Genomic DNA, 23,943 nt, shown 5'->3' on the forward strand with positions numbered 1-23,943 from the left:
AACATAACAGTTGAAACCTGGGTTTTTGACCCGAGTAAGAGGGTGAAATGTCATGTCCTAAACTGAGACGAAGACGCAGAAGGAAGCGAAACATATTTTACGGTGGAAAAACAGAATTCTGTTGGGGCCATGATAAACGTGAGATATTTGATATTTCAGTGAAATTTTTGCATGGGCAGTAGTTATACCACCACTCTGAACCTCAGGAGAGGGGTGTGATCCTTCAGTCATATTTAAATCCATAACATTGGATGAGATCCCACAGGCAGAAAGTGCAGATGGAAAAGAAAACTGAGAGGATGAGCCTTAGGCTACTCTCTCATTTAAAGGTTACCAGAGGAGAAGGATATAGTAGAGCAAAGGAGATTGAAACGGAGGGGCTTGGGGTAGGAGGAAAAGCGGGAAAAAATGAATTCTGGAAGCCAATTGAAGAAAGTGTTCCCAGGAGGAGGGGAGTGAGCCTATGACCAGTGTTGGCAAGGAAGCGGTATTGACCATTTTATTTGACAAGATGAAAGTTTGGGGTGAAACCTGAAAAGATAGGAGCAGTTTCCAGTGGAGTGGTAGGAACAAAATGGGTTAAGGATTGAAATGGGTTAAGAAGAAGATGGTTGACGACAAAAGTGGAGACAACTTATATAGACAAAGCTTTCAAGGTGTTTTATGCAAAGGAAGATGAACAAGAAATCAAGGGGATGTTTTTTCTTTGTATTGCTTAAGTTGGGAAACATTGTAACACGATTGTAAGCTGATGGTAATGATTCAAAAGAAAGTAAAAATTTTTATTTCAGGAGATAATGAACAACTACAAGCAAACTTTTCTTTAGTTGTCATAAGGGATGGAATAAAGTACATACATGGAGAAGTTAGCCATAGAAAGGAGCAGGGATTGTGCATCCGTTGTAACTAGAAGGAATTCAGAATATATTGCTAAATATTCAAATAGTGGATTTGATAGTGAAAAGATGCGGGGATTCACAGCTTATTCTCTTTTTAAATGAAATATAAGTGAGTCATCATCTTAGACTAGAATAGGGAATGCGATATTGGAAATTTTAAGACAGAGAAGACTTGGTAGTCTAGCAAAGACAGGAGAACATCATCCCAGAAGTATATAGTATTGCTAGGCAGGGCTAAGGGTTCACTTAAGATGTGTAGCTATAAATTAAAATGATCCCAGCTAACATTGTTGTGTTTTATTCAATCATATAATGATTGTTTACATGTAGGCATGAGTACTTGAAAATTTGGGTTTACCCAAGACTGAACTTTTGCCAGGGGAGCATTTAAGCCAGGAATTAGAGATGGGTGAGTTAGAGATATATGATAAAGATATAATAATTGCACAGGGTCATAAAAATAAAATTAAGTAAAGAGGAAGATAATGTACAATGAAAATGTGATAGGGTCAGTGGCCTGAAGTTTCCCTGTAGAGATTCCAGTGTAGGTTAACAGAAAGGAGAGGAGATGCTAGTCTGAACGTAGATTACTTGAAATGAAGATTCCGGAGATGGTGTGGTTACTGGTTATATAAATAGTACAGTGAATGGGAATGGTGGCTGAGACTACTGGAAGTGAATAAGCAGAGAATTGGGCAGCCAAGAAATTGGATGGAGATGGAGAGTAGTAGGAAGATTCAACAAATATTTAGAATTTAGAATTGACTAATGGGCTTCATAATTACCTGGGTATAGAGTATTTTGGAGAAGAAACTGTTAATTATTCATGGGTTTCTGGCTTGCAAAGTTGTATGACTGTTGGTAACATTTATCGAGATGTGACACAGTGGAGGGGTATAAACTCATCATGAATTAATTTTGGGGTTTGTTGATTTGGGAGGATTTTGAAAGATCCACATGATGTTAAATGGGAAATTTACTATAGAGATATGGAAGTCTTTCCATATACAGACACGGAGCAAAAGTGAATAGCACATGTAGAAATATAGAGAGCTCAGTGTTGCTATCTTTTGAGAAATTACATGTGAAGGAAAGGAGAGAGATTGGGAAATGGAGAGGGAATAATATCAAGAGAGATATTTTGAAGATGGATTGCATTTGAATATGTTTTGGAAGACCTTGTACAGAGTGGAAGGTTAGAGGTACAGGAGAGAGAAGAGACCATCAATCATCGTAGCTTGAGAAAGCTCGAAGAACTAGGAGGAAAAGCAAATGTGGAAGGACTAGACTTGGAGCCCAATATGTTCCTGTCACCATATTATCAGGAGAGAATAAATAGACCATAAAGATCAGACAAATGCTGTGGAAATTTTTGTGTAACACTCTATATTCTCTCTGAAGTTGTGGATGAAGTCATCTTGCCCGAAAGGAGGAAGGTGTATGTTAGTGTGTGTGCATGTGTGAAGGGAGTGATGGTCTGGGATATTAGGTTCAAATATAAACTGGGCTAATTTTTGCATTTAAGATATTCTGATATGATTTCACAAATCACCAATAATTTGCAGTGTGTTATTTTACATCTATCCAACTGAAAGTCACCTATTTTATTTTTTCTTAGGAAATAACACGTTGTGGTTTGCTATCAGTGACTCTGGACTCATTAAATTAGAGGACTGATAAATATTTAATCAGAATCTAATAGCATCCTCTATGTGTTCTGAGAAATTAACAGATTTCAATACCCATAGTGATAATTGCAAAATGATGATATATAACAATTACTCCAAATTACACCATTACTACAAACATCAGTAATGGTTTTGTGCAATTGTGCCGGTACAGAACATGAGTATATCAGGAAATCACAGTGAAATATTTTGTCCTATTTCATTTTTTTTTGAAATGCTCTTATGTAAGGAATTATGATGAATAGTCCATTACCAATAAAGTCTCTTTGTGTCTGATTGTACCAATGTAACTAAATTTATCCTTAAGCAATGATTCTTGTCTTAGCAATTTGTTCCATATGCCTCTCTTTTAAGCTGAAACAAGTGAAGGTAGAATTCACCATCCTGATGGTTAAAGTTCCCCAGCTGTAATTTAGGTATTTCTTTTTCTTTTTTCTTCTTCCTGTTTTTTTTAAGATTAATAATTGTCTTCAATACATTTTAAAATGATGAAATAATACTTCCTCTGTGTATTATACATAGACATAAGTATATTTATACATATGTATATCTTTCCACACATTGATCCACATATATGTATACATATATACAATAATAAAGGTTTTTTGTTTATTTATAGATGTAGGAACATACACTACACATTATTTAGCAACTTACTTTATTCACTTAATAGTACATTACGGACAGCCCTCCAGATCAATAGGATGACTCCTTATCATGGTTACATTGTTTACCCTACAGTAATGTACCATCAGTCCCTTATTTAAAAAAAGTCAGTCTGTTCCTAGTTTTATGTCTGTTACAACTTAGATTTTAATATGTATATATGTTATATGTATATGTGTGTGTGTCATTTTAAAAAGCATGTTTAGCTAAGCCTCAATTAAAATACATAGAAAATATTCAGTTTTATCAATTCAGATTTACTAATCATTAGACAAAACATTCAAATAGGCAACACATTAAAAATTATAGAACTAAAAACATTTGAGTTAGAAAACATGAGTTACAGCTCAGTTTATATATATATATATATATATATATATATATATATATATAAATTTTATGTGTATAGCTATGTACATATAACACATAATTTTGTAACAAATCATTTTTATACCAGTCTAAAATTAGATGATTCCCATCAAACTCTGGCTGAAAGTTTTTCACCAGATGTTGCTAAGGACTGTATGATTTAGAAATTTCTTCTAATGAGTTAATTATTTTCCTTATGATGACATCAATCATGTTGTAGTGAGAACTTGATGGATAAGGTTTAATGTTCCTTGAAAATTCACTGATTTTTAAACTGGTTTTAAGTAATCCTAGATGGACATATATATATCCTTTTATATATATATATATTCCTTAATATTTCAACAATTCATAGTATGACTTTGATGCTATATAGTTTTGACATAAGTAAAACAAAAAATAACTTGGTCATAGTGGTGCCTACACCATTTTATAAACTACTAAGACTGGATTCCCTTGAAGGGGCTTCTCTCTTTCTCTCTCTCTCTCTCCTTCTCTCTCTCACTCTCACTCTCTTCTAATTACTAAGACATCATTACCTGATAAAGAATAATAACTGGAATGAATTTTACAGGCTGCTGCCCACTGCATACCATCTTCAATTTGCAGTTGTGTTCTCAAGATTGTTTTGCCTGTTTCTTTTTGACTTTGTTAATAACTGAAGTACAAATATACTTAGGATCCTCAAAGGACCCAAAAAGAGATAATAGAGTTCTCTTGCAACCAACTTGGTGCCAGAGAGTGAAGTCAGGGTTTGCTATCTGCTGTCTTCTTTTCTACTGTCTATTTGCCCTAAGAAAAAGTGAAATTTTGTATGGACTCAACTGTCATGAATATGAAGGTAAGCCATTTGCCTGGGTTCTATCCCTGATGAAAAAATGAAGATACATAATCTGTAGAAGTAGAAGTTCTAGAAGAAAAAGGTTCATAGATATGCATCAGTCAAGAAATTTTAAGAGTTAGTATGTCTACTCTAAAGCAGTTTTAGATTTCCTTAATGACAATTTGTAAAACAGAGATTTTTAAATATCCTCTCCAGGATGTCTAAAGCAATACATACCGTCAAGTATGGCCCAGTGTTAATGGTATATATAATTTCAGTGATAGAAAAATAATAGACAAAGAACAAATTGTAAAATTAATATTCTAGGTAGGAAGTGAATCTGATTCATGTAGATGTGTGTTTTTTTCCTTAGTAGTATGATTTCTTTTGCATGTAAATGAAATGGTTTCAGGCAAAATGTGAAGTTGTCTCGCTATTATATTATTTCAGTATTGTTTGAATTGACTTAGGTTAGATTTTTTTTAACATTATCTGGTGGCTCTAAATCTGTATTCAGAACATCTGCAGAATCATAATATCTTCTAAGCAATTGCTTTTAAAAAAAATGGGTTTCCCCATAATTAGAAATGTGTTTTAATTAGGGATTGGCCATTTATATAAGTTAAGGAATGATTTATATTGCTAAACATTGTTATTAGATGCTTAAAAATGCATGTTTTTGTGAATTCAGTCACAACAAGCCTCCCCTTAAAATATAAAGCAATCCATTCTACGTTAAAAACATTATTTAAAGTGGGGTGCGATGACCAAAAGTCTTTGCAAGGAGGGTTTATTTGTCTTCATGTCCTCTGTGGAACATTTTTAAAGTGATAACAGTGTCACCCTCACCCTCTCATTTTTTTCTTTGGGTTACTCCCAGTCAAACTATAAACTCAGAAATTAGAAAAATTAGGTATGCACATTTTGCCAAGTTTAATGCTAATGAAGAACACTGTTTTCTTGATGTTCTCTCTGTTCATTTTCTAACACAACATTTGCTTGAGATTCCTAAGTTAGGAATACCTTTCACTACTTTGAAACTTTATCACTATTTGAAAATGAATGACAATGAACATGCTGTCCATGGCAACATATTTAAATTCCGCAATTCAGTAACTACATCCTTGATGAAGCTTTAGGAGCTTCTACTTAGTGTTCTTATGAATGTATAAGGCACCCCCCCCCCCCGCCAATAGAAATGTTCAATTAAAACTGATATATGTAATGCCTAGTGAATGACCAAGATACTGTGATAATTAAGCAGACAAAATAGAAGCAGCAGAGTTACTAACAGAATTATCTGGAGAGGGAAGGGCCATTGATTTCATCTTTTATTTTTAAAAATTTCATTATCTCAAAATAATGCATTTGCCAGTTCAATGCAAGAAAAGAAGGAAAACTTGGAAAATCTGGACATAGTTCCTTTTTCAGTTTTTACATGGCTACAAGTAAAATAAAGCCTGATAATAATGTCCTCAATAAGTAGTTTAATATATTACTCTTTTTAACACAGAAGTCTAGAAGTGAAGGAGATGTTGCCTTTGGTTCCATGAATCAGTAACATCAGCACCAGAGTCTATGTCATTTTCTTATCTTTCTGTTTTCAACATGACGGCTCCTGCAGCTCTAAGCATTACATCCAAATACAGAAGTGGAGGGACAGGCTCCATCAACTGTACCTGTCCTTCCCAGAATTCCTCTAGACTTCTTCTTTGCTCTTATTGGCCAGAAATGTGTTATATATTCACACCAAGATAAAGAGAAACTGGGGAAGTTATTTAGCTTTTTAAAAATCACTAGATTAGCAGGTGCAAGGGGACAGGGAATTAGGAATGACAGCTGGGTTAGTCAACCAGGGACTTTGACAGGGTGTGCGGGAAAGGGATGAGGGGTGAACAAAGCTACAGTGGGCAGCCAAGCATAACAATTGGTCTGAGGCTTAGTTTCACTGCTTTTAGGAGAAAATATTATTTTACCAATTACTTTGAAATCAGCAATAAGCAAATATTAAGCATGTACCAGCTTCAACCAGAGAAGCATTAAATCAATAAATCTTCCCATTTTCTTTTGATTAGAAAGATTTTAACATCATGCTTGTATTAAGTTTAAAAATATATAGAAAGCTCTGAAGTTGTTGACATATTTATGTGCTTCTAAGGGTTCTTTCCAGATAAGATATATGTAAATATAGAAGTAAAGTATTCATTCAATCATAATAATTATTTATTTAGTGTTTTTTTCCATGAAATAATTAACGTGTCTCCAAAGAAATATGAGGACTTCTACAACATGATTTCAGCACTCAAATGCTTATATTTGTACTTTTAAAATAGACGTGCTGTGATTTTACATTTAAGCTCTGGCTAAGTACACATAGCTATTTCCCTCCCTAAAATTGTTTAAAATTCTTTCATTGTTCAGGACAATAAGACTCTTAAAAAGGCAACTTTCTTTTAGAACTCTTAGAAGAGCTTAATTATACTAGAAGTCAGCAGATGCCATGAGATATGTTAGGAGTAAATCTCATAGATTAGAAATAAAAGAATATTTGCCCTCAAAGGGATAGATTATGCCTAAAGGAAGAGGAAAGGGGTACCAATGAGCAAGAATCTGTTCATGTGTTCATGGTTTTTGATAGCTTAAATAAATATGGAATGTGGAGGGAAATGGAAAGATAAAATTGCCGTTTACTAAAATAGGAGAGCTTTGGAGAAGAACAGGCAATACTTCTTGGGAGGAGAGGAGGCATGGAATGACAGTTTATTTTTGAATTGTCTAAAGCTAAGATATTAGATCTTTAAGTGGAGACAGCAAGTAGGTTACCAAATATATATGGATTCAGAGGAGAGGTCTGGACTGAAGATACAAATTTGCTTAATGTTACATGGGCAAAAAGATGGATGATATCATATCTAGGTAGTAAATGTAAGTAAAGAAGAGAAGTAATCCAATGATTAAGTCTGGAACCCTCCAATATTTAGAGTGAGGGAGATGAGAAGGAAGCAGAAAACAGGACTGAAAAAGACTGACCAGATAAAGGACAAACTAGAGAAAGGAGTGTTTTAAGAAAGGGGAAGTGATGACTCATATGAAATGTTACTAAGTGGTTGGTTAAGACTAGGTCTAAGAGTTGACTGATTGGACAGAGAGGAAACTTGGCGATCTTCACAAGATCTGATCTGGGAGAAGTGGGGACTAAATATGTGATGGGCATTATTAGTTCAAGAATCAGCAGAGTGTAAGGAAAATGAGTAATTACAGACTATTTAGAAGATAAATGCAAAGAACATATTTTGCTACTTTCCACAATTGTTCCAAATACTAAAATGTCTAATCAAGTAGAGTAATGTACTTTTCTTAATATATTATAAACTAAATATCCCATTTGCTGTTTGACTCATTTAATAATAATTACTGAGAATCTTTTTAGAGAAAGCTATTAGGTCTAAATAGGTAAAAAAAAAATTTTTTTAAGGTAGAAATAATGGTCACTCACTCAGAGGGTTTATAAATTACCTGGAAGTAAAAAAATTACCCAAGAGGGACTAATTATAAATAACTAAATCAAGTTTGGTCTGGAAATGTGTAAAAGAGACACATAGTGCTAAGGAGAGATACTGTTGTAAATATAATAGCAAACTTTTGGAATAAATTGGGTCACAAGAATGGCAACAAAATTCAGGCCGTTGGTTAGCAATTATTCCTTTACATCTGGAACATAAGGTTGCTCCTCTGAAATTCACCGAATCAAAAAAAAATACAAAGTGGCCTCTTTCAGAATAGTTATGTTTAACTATCTTCTTCAACTAAAGAACTTTCTTTAAGCTTTAATATTTAATGCCAAATTTTAGTCTTCAAAAAAAGCGCTGCCATTTGAGCTCAAAATTAACAGGGATCCACATAGGCTTCCTAGGGCATCTGGCTCCAGTGTGTGTTATCCAAGATGAACAGCAGCTCCATGTACAATAGTATAAACAGGATTTTTAAATGTATTAAATATTTTAGAAGCATGTTATACTTGCAAATGATTGGTCTCAAAGGGTCAGTAAAAAGATAAGAACAAAAATAGATAGAAACAGCAGAATTTGCCTTAATGAGGAAAATCAAACCCCATAAAATAACAGTCTATCAGGGAAACAGAGAGAAAGGAAAAATAAAAGGAAAGCCCTTGAACCATGCTTGTCTTCCTTTGCATTTTTAGCATTCCCAGGGAATAAAATTAAGTATTGGAAAAACCCAAAGGGAGTGACATTATGTTATCTGTGCCTTCCTTTAATTTAAAAAAATGAAGCTATTAATAAAATTGATACAGGTAGAAGTCGTGAAATTAGAGGAGATACAAATAACACAATGAGTTGAAGCAGATTAAAATGATAACCATACAGCTGTATACCCTTCTGCACCTCAAACCCATAGACCCAGAGGAACTCAACATCTCTCCCAGATGTCGTCTTTCTCCTGATTTCCTCACATCCAGGAATGGCATAATCAGCCTTCCACGCCCAACATGACTGTCCAGCCACCTTCAAATCCACCTTTGTTTCTCTTCACTCTTGAATTTATGCTTTTTGTCACTTCTGCTGCCATACTTTTCTATCTTTGTCTTCTATACTCCTCTAGTCTGTCCCTTATTGCCACTGAGGGGGAGTATATAGTCAGCTAACTAGCCTTCTTGAAAGCATCTTTTCCTGTTTACAGCTTGCTACCAGCATAATCCTCCTAATATACTCTTTTTAAAATGCTATCTTTTATCATGTCTATTACTCCTATTTAAAAGGAGAAAAACTCTTTAAGTTATTTCTTTCTAAACATGTCTTCAACATTTTTTAATTAAGGTATAATTGACATGCAACATTATATTAGTTGCAGGTGTATAGCATAATGATTTGATGTTTGTATATATTACTAAATGATCACTACAATAAATCTAGTTAATATTTTACATAGCTATCTTACATAGTTACAAAATTTTTATCTTCTGATGAGAACTTTAAAAATTTACTCTCTTAGCAAATTTCAAATATGCAGCACAGTGTAATTAACTATAGTTGTCCAGCTGTACATTATATCCCCATGACATTTATTTTATAACTGGAAGGTTGTATTTCTGACTCTCTTTACCCATTTTGCCTCCCTCCAGCCCCCACTTCTGGTAACCACCAATCTGTTCTTTGTATCTATGAACCTGTTTTTTTAGTGGTTTTTTTTCTTGCTTTTGTTTTAGATTTCACATATAAGTGTGAGATCATATACTAGTTGCTTTTCTCTGACTTACTTCACTTAACATAATGCCCTGAAGTTTCATCCATGTTGTTGCAAATGGCAAGATTTCATTATTTTTATGACTGAATAATATTCCGTTGTATACATATACCACATCTTCTTTATTAATTCATCTATTGATGGACACTTAGGTTTCTTCCATATCTTAACTAGTGTAAATAATGCTGCAGTAAACATGCGTATCTCTTTTCAAATTTATGTTTTTTTTTCTTGAGATAAGTATCCAGATGTGGAATTGCTGCATCATATGATAGTTCTACTTTGAATTTTTTGAGGATCTTCCACACTGTTTTCCATTGTGGCTATAAAAATAGTGTACAACAGTTCCCTTTTCTCCACATCCTCACCAACTCTGGTTATTTCTTATCTTTTTGATAATAATCATTCTAACTTATGTGAGGTGATATCTCATTGGGTTTTGATTTGCATTTCCCTCATGATTAATGATGTTGGACTTCTTTTCATGGGGCTGTTTGCTTTCTGTCTGTCTCCTTTGGAAAAGTATCTCTTTAGGGCCTTTGCCCATTTTTTTATTGTGTGTTTTTTTTTTTGCTTTGGAGTTGTATTTATGTATTTTGGCTATTAACCCCTTATGAGATATGACTTGCAAATATTTTCTCCCACCCAGTGGTTGCCTGTTTATTCTGCTGAAGCTCTCCTTTGCTGTCCAGAGACTGTTTGGTGGCACCCTACTTGTTGCTTTTTGCGTTTTGTACCTTTGCTTTTGGTGTCATAGCTAAAAAAATCATCACCAACACCAGTCTCAAGGAACTTACTTCCTCTCTTTTCTCCTAAAAGTTTTATGGCTTCAAATGTTATTTAATCCATTTTGAGTTAAATTTTGTGTATAGTATAAGACAGTGGTCCCATTCCATTCTTTGCCTTAGCTCCAGTTTTCCCAGCACCATTTCTTGAAGAAACTGTCCTTACTTAAGTAAGTAGTAACAGTTTTATATATATATATGTATATAATTGAATAAATACATTATATATTTAAGTATAATTGAAAAAATATATATTACATATATAATATGTGTACTTGTAGTTCTCTGTTCTGTTCCACTGATCTAATATACTCATATAATCATATTTTAAGAAAAACAGAGAAGGCTTTGGAGCAAAAAGTGCCAAGGTTCAAATCTTGACGATCGACTTAGAATGCTTATGAACTTGGACAGGTTATACAGCCTGCCTCAGATTCACCATACAAATAATCAATTATGTTGTAAGAATTATTTGACGTAACACATAGAAACCACCTAGGAAGGTAGCTCTGTTTCTTATTCTGCAAGAAATCTTTAGTGACCCTACATGGATATCCAAAGTCCCGGCACTTTTTTCCCATGAGCGTATCTGCTTCTCAAAGTTGCCGCCCATCAATCTTACCCAAATCTTAAGAATTCTTCAAGGATGCCACTCCCCCATGAACATTTGGGAGCCCCCTCAGAGGGAAACAAAGCTGCCAGTGGGGCAAAATAAGTGGAAAACCTATCACCTGCATAAAAAGGAATAGTATTTCTTTCTTAAGAAGAACACTTCCTTACTTTATAAGTATTGTTAAAATATATATGTTTTTAGTATAATGTTAGTAAAAAAAATATATGTTTTTAGATTGGGGCATCTAAAAAACATACTAAAAATGTAAAAGATGTTTTATGTACATAACTGTATATGTAATTGTATTTATACAATTATATACATAACAATTTATAAATTTTATATACATAATTGTATATAAAAAGAACAGGTCAAACTGTTACTTAATGTGAATCCTCTGAAGGCGGGACTGTTTAAGTCTATATTAGGTAATTGTGCCCAATAAAATGACACAAATGCAAAGCTTCATGCTTTGGGAGACATAGATGCAATTTACCGATGAATATAATCTCTGTTAGTGACACAGGTATCTGTAGTTACAGTGTTTAGAATGAATGTAGATTTCAAGGTGAAAAAAAAATTTAACATGGGAATAAAGAATGGTGCATATAATATTTTATCGCTCCCCCACTTTCCTTCCTAAAGCAGTGTTTATGCAATATTTTCAGCTCTATTATAAACCTAATAAATACCCCAACATGTTGGACAATTTTAGTAGGTAACATAACTGAAGTTGTAAGAGCTTTAAAAACCTTTGACATATTGCTTCAAGTTATCATGTCTATGTAATGAATAGGTGATAGGATGGAGCAGTTCTCTGTGGATAATGTATTTTGTAATTAAATGTTTACAACGTTTTGTTCATGGCATTAAATGTATTTACATATGCTATTTAGATGGTGATAAAAGAGCTTTACTAATATAGACATTGTTAGAATTGTGTAAAATATATAAGCCATGAAAAATAATCTGAGCACCCAAAATTCATCTAGGCTCTGAAAGCGCCTTGTTGAAAGAAAAGTTCTTTCTGGTCTAAATTACTTTCAGCACTGTATTTTTAGAAATCCGTAGGTATTTTTCAATTTCATTTCAACAAAGCTGGAAAAACATCATAGGTGTTAAACTCACAGGTAGAATATATCTATTCTCAGGATGATGTCCTTAACTGTGAAAACATTTGCCCAATAATCAAATATAAACTTTGTATACTTTATCTAAAATTGTTACAAACAAACAAAAATAAATCCATAGATACGTATAAACATTGCCTGTGAAGAGAAGGGAGAAATTACCATGAAACTATTACAAATTTTTCTCAGATGCTAACCATAGAGATAAAAGAATCCAGGTGATATTTATATATTGTTTTTATAGTAATATCTTTATGGAAATACTTTGTGACACTTGCTATTGAATAATCTGTAACATTCACCGATTTTAAAAATATATTGAGAAAATAAAAGGTTTACCTTTACACATGAAGACAAGTCAGATTTTTTTATGAAGAGGGAGAATATGTTGTGATTCATTTGTTTCAACACTGACGATTCTGGTCCTGTTTAAGATATAATAGAGCAATCTAGAATCCTAATCAAAGGGTAGAGATATGCTGTAATATCCTGGGTCTCATCAAGGAAAACCTGTCAACTGAGTCTTCCTTAGAGTCTGACCCAGATTACTTGCATTTGCTCAGTAACAAAAAATGTGTCATATTTATAGAGCAGGTGGAATTCTGGGTCATAATAAGCACAGTTTGCAGGAGGAAAGAAAACTCTAATGTGGCTCTCCTTGCCCTAGGCAGTAACTTTCAAAATGTCTTCTGGGGAATTTCAATGTTTCCGAGCGTTTCAAGGTCTCTTGTCTTGTTTCAAATCAGAACTGCTTTGGGGAAGACTGAACAGAGTATCAATGCACCAGGCACTGTCCCTAGAATGATAGACACTGCTTGTCTTTGGCTTTCCTAAAGGAAACCCAGTTTTTTTAAGCCAAAGGGGGAAAAAAATCCTCTTAAGTGTTTTATCGCTGATAAAATAAAATGAAGCTAAATGAAGAATAATGTCACTTATAAGCTTCAGTAAGGGCATAAAGGATTTAATAAGCTTAAACTGCAGTGAGCATAACAATGCAAATAAAATGATAGTCCAATGAGAATTACAACAGTAAGATATAACTAAATATAAAATAAGAGTTTATTAGAACCCCTAAATAAATTTATGTGCATTTCTGTTCTCTACTATCATAGATATTGAAGAAAAATCTGATGAAATATTTATCTACTCTAAAAAAAACAATTCTAATTCAGTATCTTTAGAGAAACAATGTAATATAGCTCAAAAATTAATGGACTTGAGATTCCAGGATGTAAAATGTTAGCATTACTATTATGTTTAACCTCATCTAGGTGTCTTAACTTTTCTCACAGTCTGTTTCTTTATATGTAACATAGGAGGTATAAGCTCTATTTTGCATAGTTATTGTGAAAATATGCAATGAGATCAATAAAGGAAAATAATTGGATGTCTTTTACCTTTAAAAGAAAAATTTAATTAAAAGTATGCAAGTACTAATAGCACAAAGTATCTATATTCAACCTATTTAAATGATTTAAATTTAAAGGTAGTTTACAGGACCAAATAAATCTCTGACTTACTGCTATGAAAGGGAATGTTTTCTGTATAGGATAGAAAGTCTTTGACATTTTCTTTCTACTGGATTATTTCTCACTGAAAATGAAGTGAATGTTAGGGATGCTGAATGTACGCTAAAACTTCCAAGTATCTAATAGTGTCAAACCTGTGTTTGAACAAAACTTTGCTGTGTTTAAACTGCTTACATAATTGAAAAAAATGTTTAAAATGTTCTCATTTTCAAAGTGATATTCTTTCTATTAACTGGCAACTGATTCTAAGATTTCTCTTTCAGTAAAGAGTCAACATGTTTTTGATCAACTACATGTTTCTTGTAGCAAAACAAATTAAGAAACATGGAGTACATTGCTGAGGATATTAACTTCAGCAATATATTTACCTCTGGTTCATGGTAGACTCATTTGTCTGATAGCCACTGTAAGAATTTTCAGAAGGAAGATAAGTATAGCATGATAGCCCATATGATATAGTTATATTTTTAAATGAAACAAAATACAAGATTACAGAGAATCATAACAACTGACTCTAATTTATGAAACATCCAATAAGTTATATGTATGCTTATTACAGGTAGTAATTAATCTTTCCAGCAGGTAAAATGTACACACACACCCAAGCCCCCACACACACACGTGGTGGGGGGAGCTTGTGTGTGTGTGTTATATGTAAAGACTTGTTAGTTCGAGGTATCCTAGATTCTGTAAATTGAGTTAAAAGTAGACTGTATGATTTATTGCTCACATACAGCCACTTTCAAGAGTGAATGGGTATTATTGATAGTGGCACAAACTGAGTCCTGGCCTAAGTGAGGCATATAATTCACCAATGCTTAAAGGTAATTGATTGAATAATAGTGCTAGACAGGATCTAGAGACAAATTTATCATATCTCAGAAATAAAGGAAAGACTAGGGAGCTACCTACTGTGTTTATTTTTTATTACCTTAGGTGACAAATGTATTTATGTGTATTTAGCCTGAGTTATTTGATAGAGGAACTACATTCACTAGGTAGAGGCAGACACATATTAAAACTGAGACTGGTCTGACTCTAAAGCATCATTCCATAGGGAAAAATCATACAGATTTGAAAGATAAACACAACACAGTCTTAAGGGCACTATCTTTAACATTTTATTTAATTTATTATAGAAGAATGACCTTTTAAAATGATCTTTTAGCATATTGTTTCTATTTTGTTTGTTTTTACCTCCTGTGTAAATTTTTGAAAAAATTCAGTGTAACTTTTATTGCCCATAAACAATGAAGCTGCTCTAACTCTGATCCAGCAAATTCTGAAGACCCACCTTTAAATTGTTTATTTCAATTTAAAAGTCTCTAAAAATAGAGCTCTCTGATTTAAAGTCAATAGTGTTAGTTGCAAATTACACTGTTAGTGTGTTATAGGACTATAGTTAGTTCTTTTATCTTTAGTTCAAACTTATTCTGTATTTAAGAAATATAAAATTTAAATCCTTTTACTTAGTGAAATACCTATAAGAGAATCTCATAGATTGAGCATTGTTTGTAATTACTGTTTGTCAAAATAACAGGTTTATCAAATTTACAATTTTCAAGAAAATACCACTGTATATTTTTAGTAAAATAGTCTACCCTTGTCATTAAATAGAAAATGTTGAGGGAAATACTTTTAGAACCATTGAGTTTTAATCTTAAATTATATTGACTTTGTTACATTTTATTTGTTATCTGTTATCTGGAAGGGCAAAAAAACAATAAAGGAAAATATTTGGATGTCTGTAAAATAAGTTTCCATATATTCTCTCACATTTTATATTCTTCAGTGAGGCGATGATGGTTCAACTACAGTAATGAATGATAATAATATATCTTATTATCTAACTAATAAAGCTTTGGGAAATACTATTCTTTTATATATACAACTGTTTAAGACTGTTTAAGACAGTTATATATAAAAGGCAATAGAATGTAATACATTGTGTTGTCTCTGAACTTCTAAATGGAATTTTGAAAACCAAATTATATGCTTTTAAATAAATTAGATAACTTCATTTGTGATTCAGAAAGTTCATTATATTAATTTCTATTAGTGGTAGTAGGATATCAGTTATATGATACTATTTCCAAATCCTGGAACAAGATAAACTATCAATTGATTGCCTCCTTTTAGTCTAAGCTTGGACTTGGCACATGAAGTATCCTATCTTTTATAGTTTAGGGTCCATTTTTAATGGACAAGCAAATGACAGCAAACAAACAATATTGTATCACAGAAGAGGAGTTATGTATAGAGTATTGTAGGTCTTTGGTGTTTGACCCTTATGATCTCAACAGTATACTATCTCAACCTCTTTGAGGTTACTCTGATTCACATGTAAGAGGAAAGACTCTTTTATAGAAAAATAGGTTATTAGACGTAGGTAGGATATACAACAATCCAAAGAGGCAGCTCAAGGAGCTCTATCCTCTTTATCCAAAGTGTCCTCATAAAGAGTGAAGCATGTCCTCATAAAGAGTCTCAGGGGACAAATAGGTATCTCTTCTACACCTAAAATTATCTAGGAATCATCAGAATTGGGGGGAGTGGGAAATGTATCTATAGTTCTAACTTTTTAGATTACCTTGGTTAGTTGTAAGAAGCATAATAATAATTAAATGTCTCAGGTACATTCAACTATAATGAATAGAAAATATCTGCATGAGTATTTAGATTATAAAAGTGGACAGGGAATAGCAAAATAAGGTCTCATTTCTAAAAAATGCAAAGTAAATACTCAAGTCAAAAAAAGAAAGCAAGGACATTACTGTAAAACTAAACTTTCAGACAGTGATTTAGATTTGTCTTAAATTTACTAAACTTATTCCAAAAAGAAAATAAGTATATTGTAGAAAATTAGAAAACACCCTTTAGAAAAAAGTACAAAAAATAAGAGCACCATGGTCATACTATCCAGTAGCAACTACTCTTTAGTGTCATATTGTATATTCTTCCAGATCTTTTCACACACACACACACACACACACACACACACATGAATTTTTTTCCTGAATTAAGATCCTACTGTCTTATAATCCAATCTTTTCACTTTTGGTCTATGTCTTTCCACGGCATGACATTCTCATCTCATGTACCACCTGATCCATGTTCAAGCTTCTTAAGTCATCTCAAAATGTCTACATGGCTCATTTGTCCAAACTAGGGTCCAGTCCAGGATTGCATTTCACATCTGGTTGTTATGATTATTAAGTCTTCTTAATCAAGACCAAAACTTTTTTGGTGATACGCACTTATCAAAGAGAACCTGCAAGTTATCTTATACAATGTTCCCCTTTCTCAGTTTGGCTGGTTGCTTCCTTGTGATGAATGGTTTGTTTTTCAAGAGTGACTTCTGTTGGAATATGAAGAATTTGGTCTCTTAAAATGTCCAACAAAACATGTATGTATGATTTTAGGTGCTAAAAGAGCTCTAGTTCTTTACTTCTTAAGATTGTTCCCTCCCATTCCTGCAGAGTAGTAGGAGGAGAAAAAAAGTAAAGATATGCAAATCAACCAAGGAAGCACTGTGGGAAAATATCAAAAGTGAATACTAACTAAAGAAACATAGAAATTATTGTCTGTTGAGTTTCTGAAGTTTTATTTTCATTGCCATGTCCAAGCTGGTAGTAAATGGCATGACAATTGATATCCACGTGACTTAAAGAGTAGAAACAGGTTTTGTTTTGTTCTATTGGAAGTGATCCTTCATAAAATGAAAAAACAAATAAAAAGAAAATAGAACATTTTATTTTAATTTAAAATGACTTTGACAGAAGTTTTCATAAATACATACCACTAATTCTTTTGCAAACTATATAAATAGAGGAATTTTAGAGTTTAGTTCAAATCTACAATTAGCAAAATCTGGGGCACTATTCTCAATCATAAAATAAATACTTGAAACAAAAATTTGGGCTTAAGAAATAAAAATACAATTATTTTTATAGTAGTGGCTTTTCAGGGATATGTTAGGCACTTGAGCTGAAAATTATGCCTTGGGTTTAAACCTTAAAATGTTTTCTGCAATACGTATTTAAATGGCATGCTCAAAAATATGATCTTATACACACCAAACCACATCACAATGATGAGTCTGTGTCAATACTATAGTTTAATTTTCTCAGCATAGATTTTTATATCTTTAGAAAATTCCATCTAGGAAAATCTAGTTGAATTATAGCAACATTTTAGTATAGCGACTATAGTACTTTCAGCTGTCAGGAAACAACCTTAGGATGAAATACTTTTTAAGGTTTTTCTGCAGTTTTATATGACAGTAAAACAGTTACAATCTTTAAAAGACGTGACTTCATTTATGGAAGTTAAACAATTTTTTTTCAAGAGCACTTAAAAATTTTTTTAATTTTATTAAGATCATCTGCTGTCATTATTTCTGATCTGTCTTTGGGCAAAAGTTTAATTTTCAAGAACAAGTAATTTTTTTCTAAAAGAATGTCACTGAATAGAGTAGGTTCTTCTGTAAACAGGAATATAAGATATAAAATATTATGGAAAGCATTGGTGTTCATGGTATTATTTTTTAGTTTTGGTATCTATCATGGTTTCATGGTTAAATATGTATTAGATAGCACCTGTATGTTTTACTCTGGGCTATTTGCTGTGGAGTATAAAATTAATACATTTCAGAGCTCTGACCACAGAAAAGTTATAGATACTGATCTATTCTAGAACAAGAAGTTAAGACCATAAATATTGCTTTCAAAGCAAGGAAAAAATTATCTTAGAAAACACTAAGTGATCAGTTTCAGTATTATATCTTATCTAATATCTTATCTTATATATTGGAAAAAACATGTAAGAATAAAAATTCCTTTTAATCTCTTCCTAATCCCCTTTTGATATTATTTGTACATTGTTATGTATGAGTTAATGTGCAGACCTCTTTTATGGGTATATGATCCTTAGGCAGACTTCTGATAATAACTCTCCTGTCATCATAACTCTGAAAACCCCTTTGATCCAATCCTTTATCTTTCTCTTGTGCTTTATCCCACCAGAGCTGCCTTTGCCAGAGTTTGAAGCAGCACTTCTGTCACTATGTCTTTCTTATTGGTACCTTCATCCTCCAGTGGTGTGGGGTTTATATGTCTCCAGATCACTCGTTTTTGCTTTAGATCAGTAGTTATCAACTGGGGGTGATTTGGGCAAACATTTGCCAATGTCTAGAGACATATTCAGGACTGGACAATGGGGGTGCTACTGACATTTAGTGGATGGAGGCCAGGGATGCTGCTAAGTATTTGAAAGTACGTAGGGCAGTTTTCCAGCCCAAATGTCAATAGTGCCACTGTTAAGAAAGCCTGCTTTAGAGAAAATGTTGAAAAATAATATGTACCACAATCACATTACTAAAATATATTTCCATTTGTAGGTAGGATTAAAATTGAAACAATTTGAATGCTCTTATATCAACACTTTGGCATACGTTCTTCATTCTGTTACCACGTTTCACATTTTTTCATCGAACAGCATGTTGTGGTTGCTCATCCCCAAAGATTAGCTCTGTGTGCATGGGTTTATTATTTCACAACAAAACATATAGAAAGCAAATACAGTTTTTCCCATGAGAAAAGTTTTGTGACAGCTCTAATGCATTTTTATTTGCATTTCTTGTAACTGACCAGATTCGTGATATGTGAATAATGTCTTGTACAACTGCTCTTTCTCTTCCTCTGTCTTTTCTCTCTTCATACTTCTTTTTCTTTCCTTTCCCATTCCGGTTGGCAGGACCCCCCTAATCGCAGCTGGAGTCATTGGTGGGCTCTTCATCCTGGTCATCGTGGCTCTAACATTTGCAGTTTATGTTAGAAGAAAGAGTATCAAGAAGAAAAGAGCCTTGAGAAGATTCCTGGAAACAGAGGTGAGGTGTTTATTTCTTCTCTTCTTGTATTTAAAGATTTTTCATTAAGTTTAGAAGGTTTAGGTGATACTCAGGTATTTGTTTTTGGCACACTTCTATTATTTTATTTTGCTCTTTACACTCTGAAGTTACTATTGTGGCCATTTAGAGTTATCCAAATAACGTATACTCAGTTTTTCAATCCACAGAAACACTCTGTTCACGTTCCTGTTTGAGGATTTATATTTTATAGTATATTATACAAGGTGGATGAAAAAATCATAGCATATAGTAAAACTAGTCAAGGCAATTTCATGGCTTAAAGAGGGTAAATAGGCAAGGGTCAAGGAAATCACCATATTGGGGAAAAGGCAGAACTGTTTCTTTTGGGGGAGGGGTCCAGTAGCAAGCTCTACGATATCATAGTAGCAGAACTAGAAGATATCTGGGTGGAGGATATCTCAGTAGCAGAATTAGAAAAATGTTAGAAAGAGAATTTTTTCGTTCAAAATAAAGCCAGAGAGGAAAGGAATTTATGCTTTAATTAGGATCATTAAATTGTTAGCCACTGATTTCATTAAACCAGAAGTGAAAGGCTGAGTTTACAGGATAGAGCTTAGTGTTGTAATCCACACAGACCTTACCACACAATGTATGACATGCATTTTAACATTATGCATGTTAGTTATTGTGAATATGTAAATTAGCCCCAAGTTATTATAATTTCTTTTATATTGCCACACTGAGGTCTCTAGCATGCAAGATGATAGTTTTCCCTGTAAAAGTTACAAGGGAAAAACAATTTCAGAAGACTACACATTTCCAGATCCTTCTCAACTCTCATTTTACCTCTTTCTCCTGACATACACATTTGTGCCTGTCTGAACAAGTCAGAGAAATTCTGTTCTCAGACTTAGTCTTCCCTGGGTTTGTTTTCTTTCTCATTGTCAGTGTGACAGGATCATTTTCCTCTAAACACTGACAAGAATGGGACTCTTCATTCATAAGTTGTGAGCACTGGAAATGAATTAAATTTTAGCTCTTTTCCTCCAGAAGTCAAATGTGATAGAAGAATCATGTGAAAGTTTCAGAAAGTTACTTTATAGTTACATACAGAAAAGTATTTTCTAAGAATTAGAGTTATCTGAAATTAGAGTGGACTGTCTCATCAATAGACAAGTTCAAGCATAAAATAGGTTGTCAGTTATACACATGGAAGAAACAGAGTAGTAATTCCTATTTGATTCCTACTTGAACTGAATGTTTATGGAAGACCAACTTGATCAGTTTCAACCTTGCACATGTGAATAAAATTTGGGCATAGAGCATGTGCTATGCATATGCACAGTTCAGCTAGGATGCTAAAGGCAGAATTCTCCTTCATGGCCTTTGTTACGGGGCATTTGCTATGAGAATTCTGAAAAGTGAAGTAAGAAGAGAGTTGGAGCAGAATTGAAGGCTTAGAATAGCAGTGGACATTTAGGTGATGGAATAAATAGAAGAGAAATAATTTTACCCACATGCAAGAAAGACTCATTGCAATGAAAATAGTTGTTCTGTTTTGTTTTCTTTTTTTAGTATGGTGGTTCTGAAAATATCTTTAAAGATGGAACTTCATTACTAAATAAATACATACCGGTTTTATAAGCAGATTCTATTTTTAATAGAAAGTTATCACTTAACACTAAATTGGATTATTGTAGAATTCCAATTTTTCTCTCAGTAACAGTAAATAACTATCGTTTTCTACCATCTAAATAGAAGAGGAATTCTAAAGAGGATCAACTCAAATCCTTAAATATTGAAGCTAGAAATCTGTCTCGGATGCTAAAAATTTGATAAAGCATAATATATTGTTGAAATGTATTTAAAAAGTTAATATGCTTTCCCAAAATCATTTTGCTCCAGATTGTCTTTCTACTGTTACAAGCATAAAAGTAGAAAATGTATTTTTTCAACATACACTTATTGAGATGCTCTGTAAGCTTGATGTTTTGATACATGCTATGATTTAAAAATGCATTAATGAGATATGATCCTGTCCCTTGAACAGTGACAGATTCAGGGCTTATAATTTGGCAGGCAATGTTCCCAAATGTTCCGCCTTTGTTATATCTCATTTCATCATTTCACAGTGTTTGAAGGTAATTATTGCTATACCCATTTCACAGATGTGAAAGGAGGAGCCAGGAAGGGTAAATTGCTCTCTAAGCTTATGAGTGTCAGTGCTGGTACACAGAGCTACAAATTTAAATTCAATCTAATAAATAAATAAATAAACTCAATGTTCCTTCTACCACACTGGCTCACAAAATGAAACTATGGCATAATACTCAAATTCCTGGAAAAATGTGTAAACCTTTTTAAATGATTTCTAACCAAATCACAGGAAACTTAACATCTCAGGTAGAATTGTGAAGTTTTCAAAATATGAAATTATTTTCATATCTGTACCATATGTCCCGAAGCATGTATATAGCCTATGTTTTAAATATATCTAGCACAAAGTGCTGAAATCTAGTCCCCCATCCTGTATATGATTTTCTATGACTTTTGTATGTGATTAAAAAAAATAATTCATAAAATTTCACATATATTGTGTACAAAGCAAAATCTACCAAACAAAGCCTACATAGAAGAGTTCAATTTAAATGAAGGAGATTCTCTGTGGGAGATTATTTTTCTGATTTAATAAATAATTTCATGATTGTTTCTGAGATTTCTTTCATGTGACGTGAATGCAGTTATATGCATTTTTACAGTATAAATTTGAAAATGAAGTAGAAGTATATTAGTTGTCAAACTGTTAGAAAATAGCCCAAGTTTATGGGTAATTTTTACCATCTTCTCAAAATTCTTGCTCTTGTTACTTCTCAAAATTCTTTATCTATACTCAAAATTGTTCAACTAACTAAGTAGACCACGATGTTCACAGTAGCCTTGTGAATAATCATAACCAAGCTGGAGGGCCTCGATGCTTTTAGCTTTATAAAAAGGCATTTTAAAATATACTGTGGTAGTTTTCAAGACAAGTTGAGTAGGCGTTCCCCTGAATTATTTCCTTATTTTGAGAATAAACAAGCTATTTGCATTTAAAGTTTCATTCTTTTATTTAACTTTAAAAAAGAAACTCCTCTTTCAGTTGCCTTTTCCTTCATAGATAAAACCTAAATATTTTAATATAAGATACCCAGTGTGGTACCCAAAGTCTCTCTCATGTCTACATATTTTTTCTCACAAAGGCAAGAAACTGGCACACATTCACATTCCGTTCCCCTGCTTATTTATCTACTAGCTAAATGGCATCTAAACTATGACATCTAAAATTATCAGCCTCGTTTTACCCCTTTTGGCCTCACCCAGCTCACTTCATGATCGGGTGTTTCCCACGCCAATCTCAACCTTCAGACCTGCATCCTGTTGGATTTCCTTTGTGTCTCCCTCTTCCTCTCTGATGCTGTGTCCAAAGTCTCCTTCATGTGGGCAGTCTCACCCTCATGTCAATCCATTTTTATTACCTCAAGATTAATTTTAAAGTGTACCTCCTTTAGGAGACCAAAAACAGTAAACCACACTCCCTGGTGGCTATTTTATTCCTTCCATTCTATTGCACTCACTTACGATCTACAATCAATGCACAGAATGTCAGCTTTTTTTCATTGAGAATGTACTCCAGAGCCTTGCTGCTGAAAACAGGTTCAGATCCCATACAGTGGCATCCCCTGGGGTTCCATGAAAATGCAAACTTCACCCCCAACCCCAGACCTCCTGAACCAGAATCTGCATTTTTAACTTAACCTCGGGTAATTCATGCATACACGAAAAGTTAGGGATGCATTGTGCTAACTTACTTTTTCCTCTTCTTTCATGTCTGCCCTGGCTTCCTAGCTAGATGTTAAGTGCTAAGAAGGCAGCGTTTCATTTTCTGTTTTCTTTGTGTATCAAATCTCCTAAAACAAGAAGGAAAACGGTGACTGAGTATGCGGACATAACTAAATATCCAAGTCTTGGTTAGCAATGCCAAAAAGGGAAGAACTTGAAAAGGTGTAATTAAGAGCTCCTAATTAGTCTCTAAATTTCCATAAAAGTGGAAAAAACAAATCTCCTAGCCTAGTATGCCTCAAGGTAGGCACACTGTTATTACTTGAGTCCTGTTGAACCAGGCAAAGAGCACGAGAAGAGAAAGGATAGGGTCTGAAGGAATGGTGAGTGATCCATATTACAGAAAAATTGTTTGTCAAGGGAAAGTGTGCTTGAGTGCTGTGTGTATGTGTGAGAAGAGAGCCAGATAGAAAGAAAGAGAGACGAGCACT

The 23,943-nt window shown here is 33.3% G+C and overlaps 1 protein-coding gene across 5 annotated transcripts in view; it reads left to right on the top strand.

Annotated features, from left to right (window-relative positions):
- The window catches only part of ERBB4 (erb-b2 receptor tyrosine kinase 4), a 1,111,691-nt gene that overhangs the window by 846,373 nt on the left and 241,375 nt on the right, over nucleotides 1–23,943 (top strand). For all 5 annotated transcript variants that reach the window (XM_073218152.1, XM_073218154.1, XM_073218156.1 and 2 more), the window contains one exon: nucleotides 19,519–19,651. In XM_073218152.1, coding sequence (XP_073074253.1) covers nucleotides 19,519–19,651 — 133 coding nt within the window. The remainder of the gene's footprint in view (nucleotides 1–19,518; nucleotides 19,652–23,943) is intronic.

The sequence above is a fragment of the Manis javanica genome, chromosome 12, assembly GCF_040802235.1.
Source record: "Manis javanica isolate MJ-LG chromosome 12, MJ_LKY, whole genome shotgun sequence".
In the NCBI taxonomy this organism is placed as follows: Eukaryota; Metazoa; Chordata; class Mammalia; order Pholidota; family Manidae; genus Manis; species Manis javanica.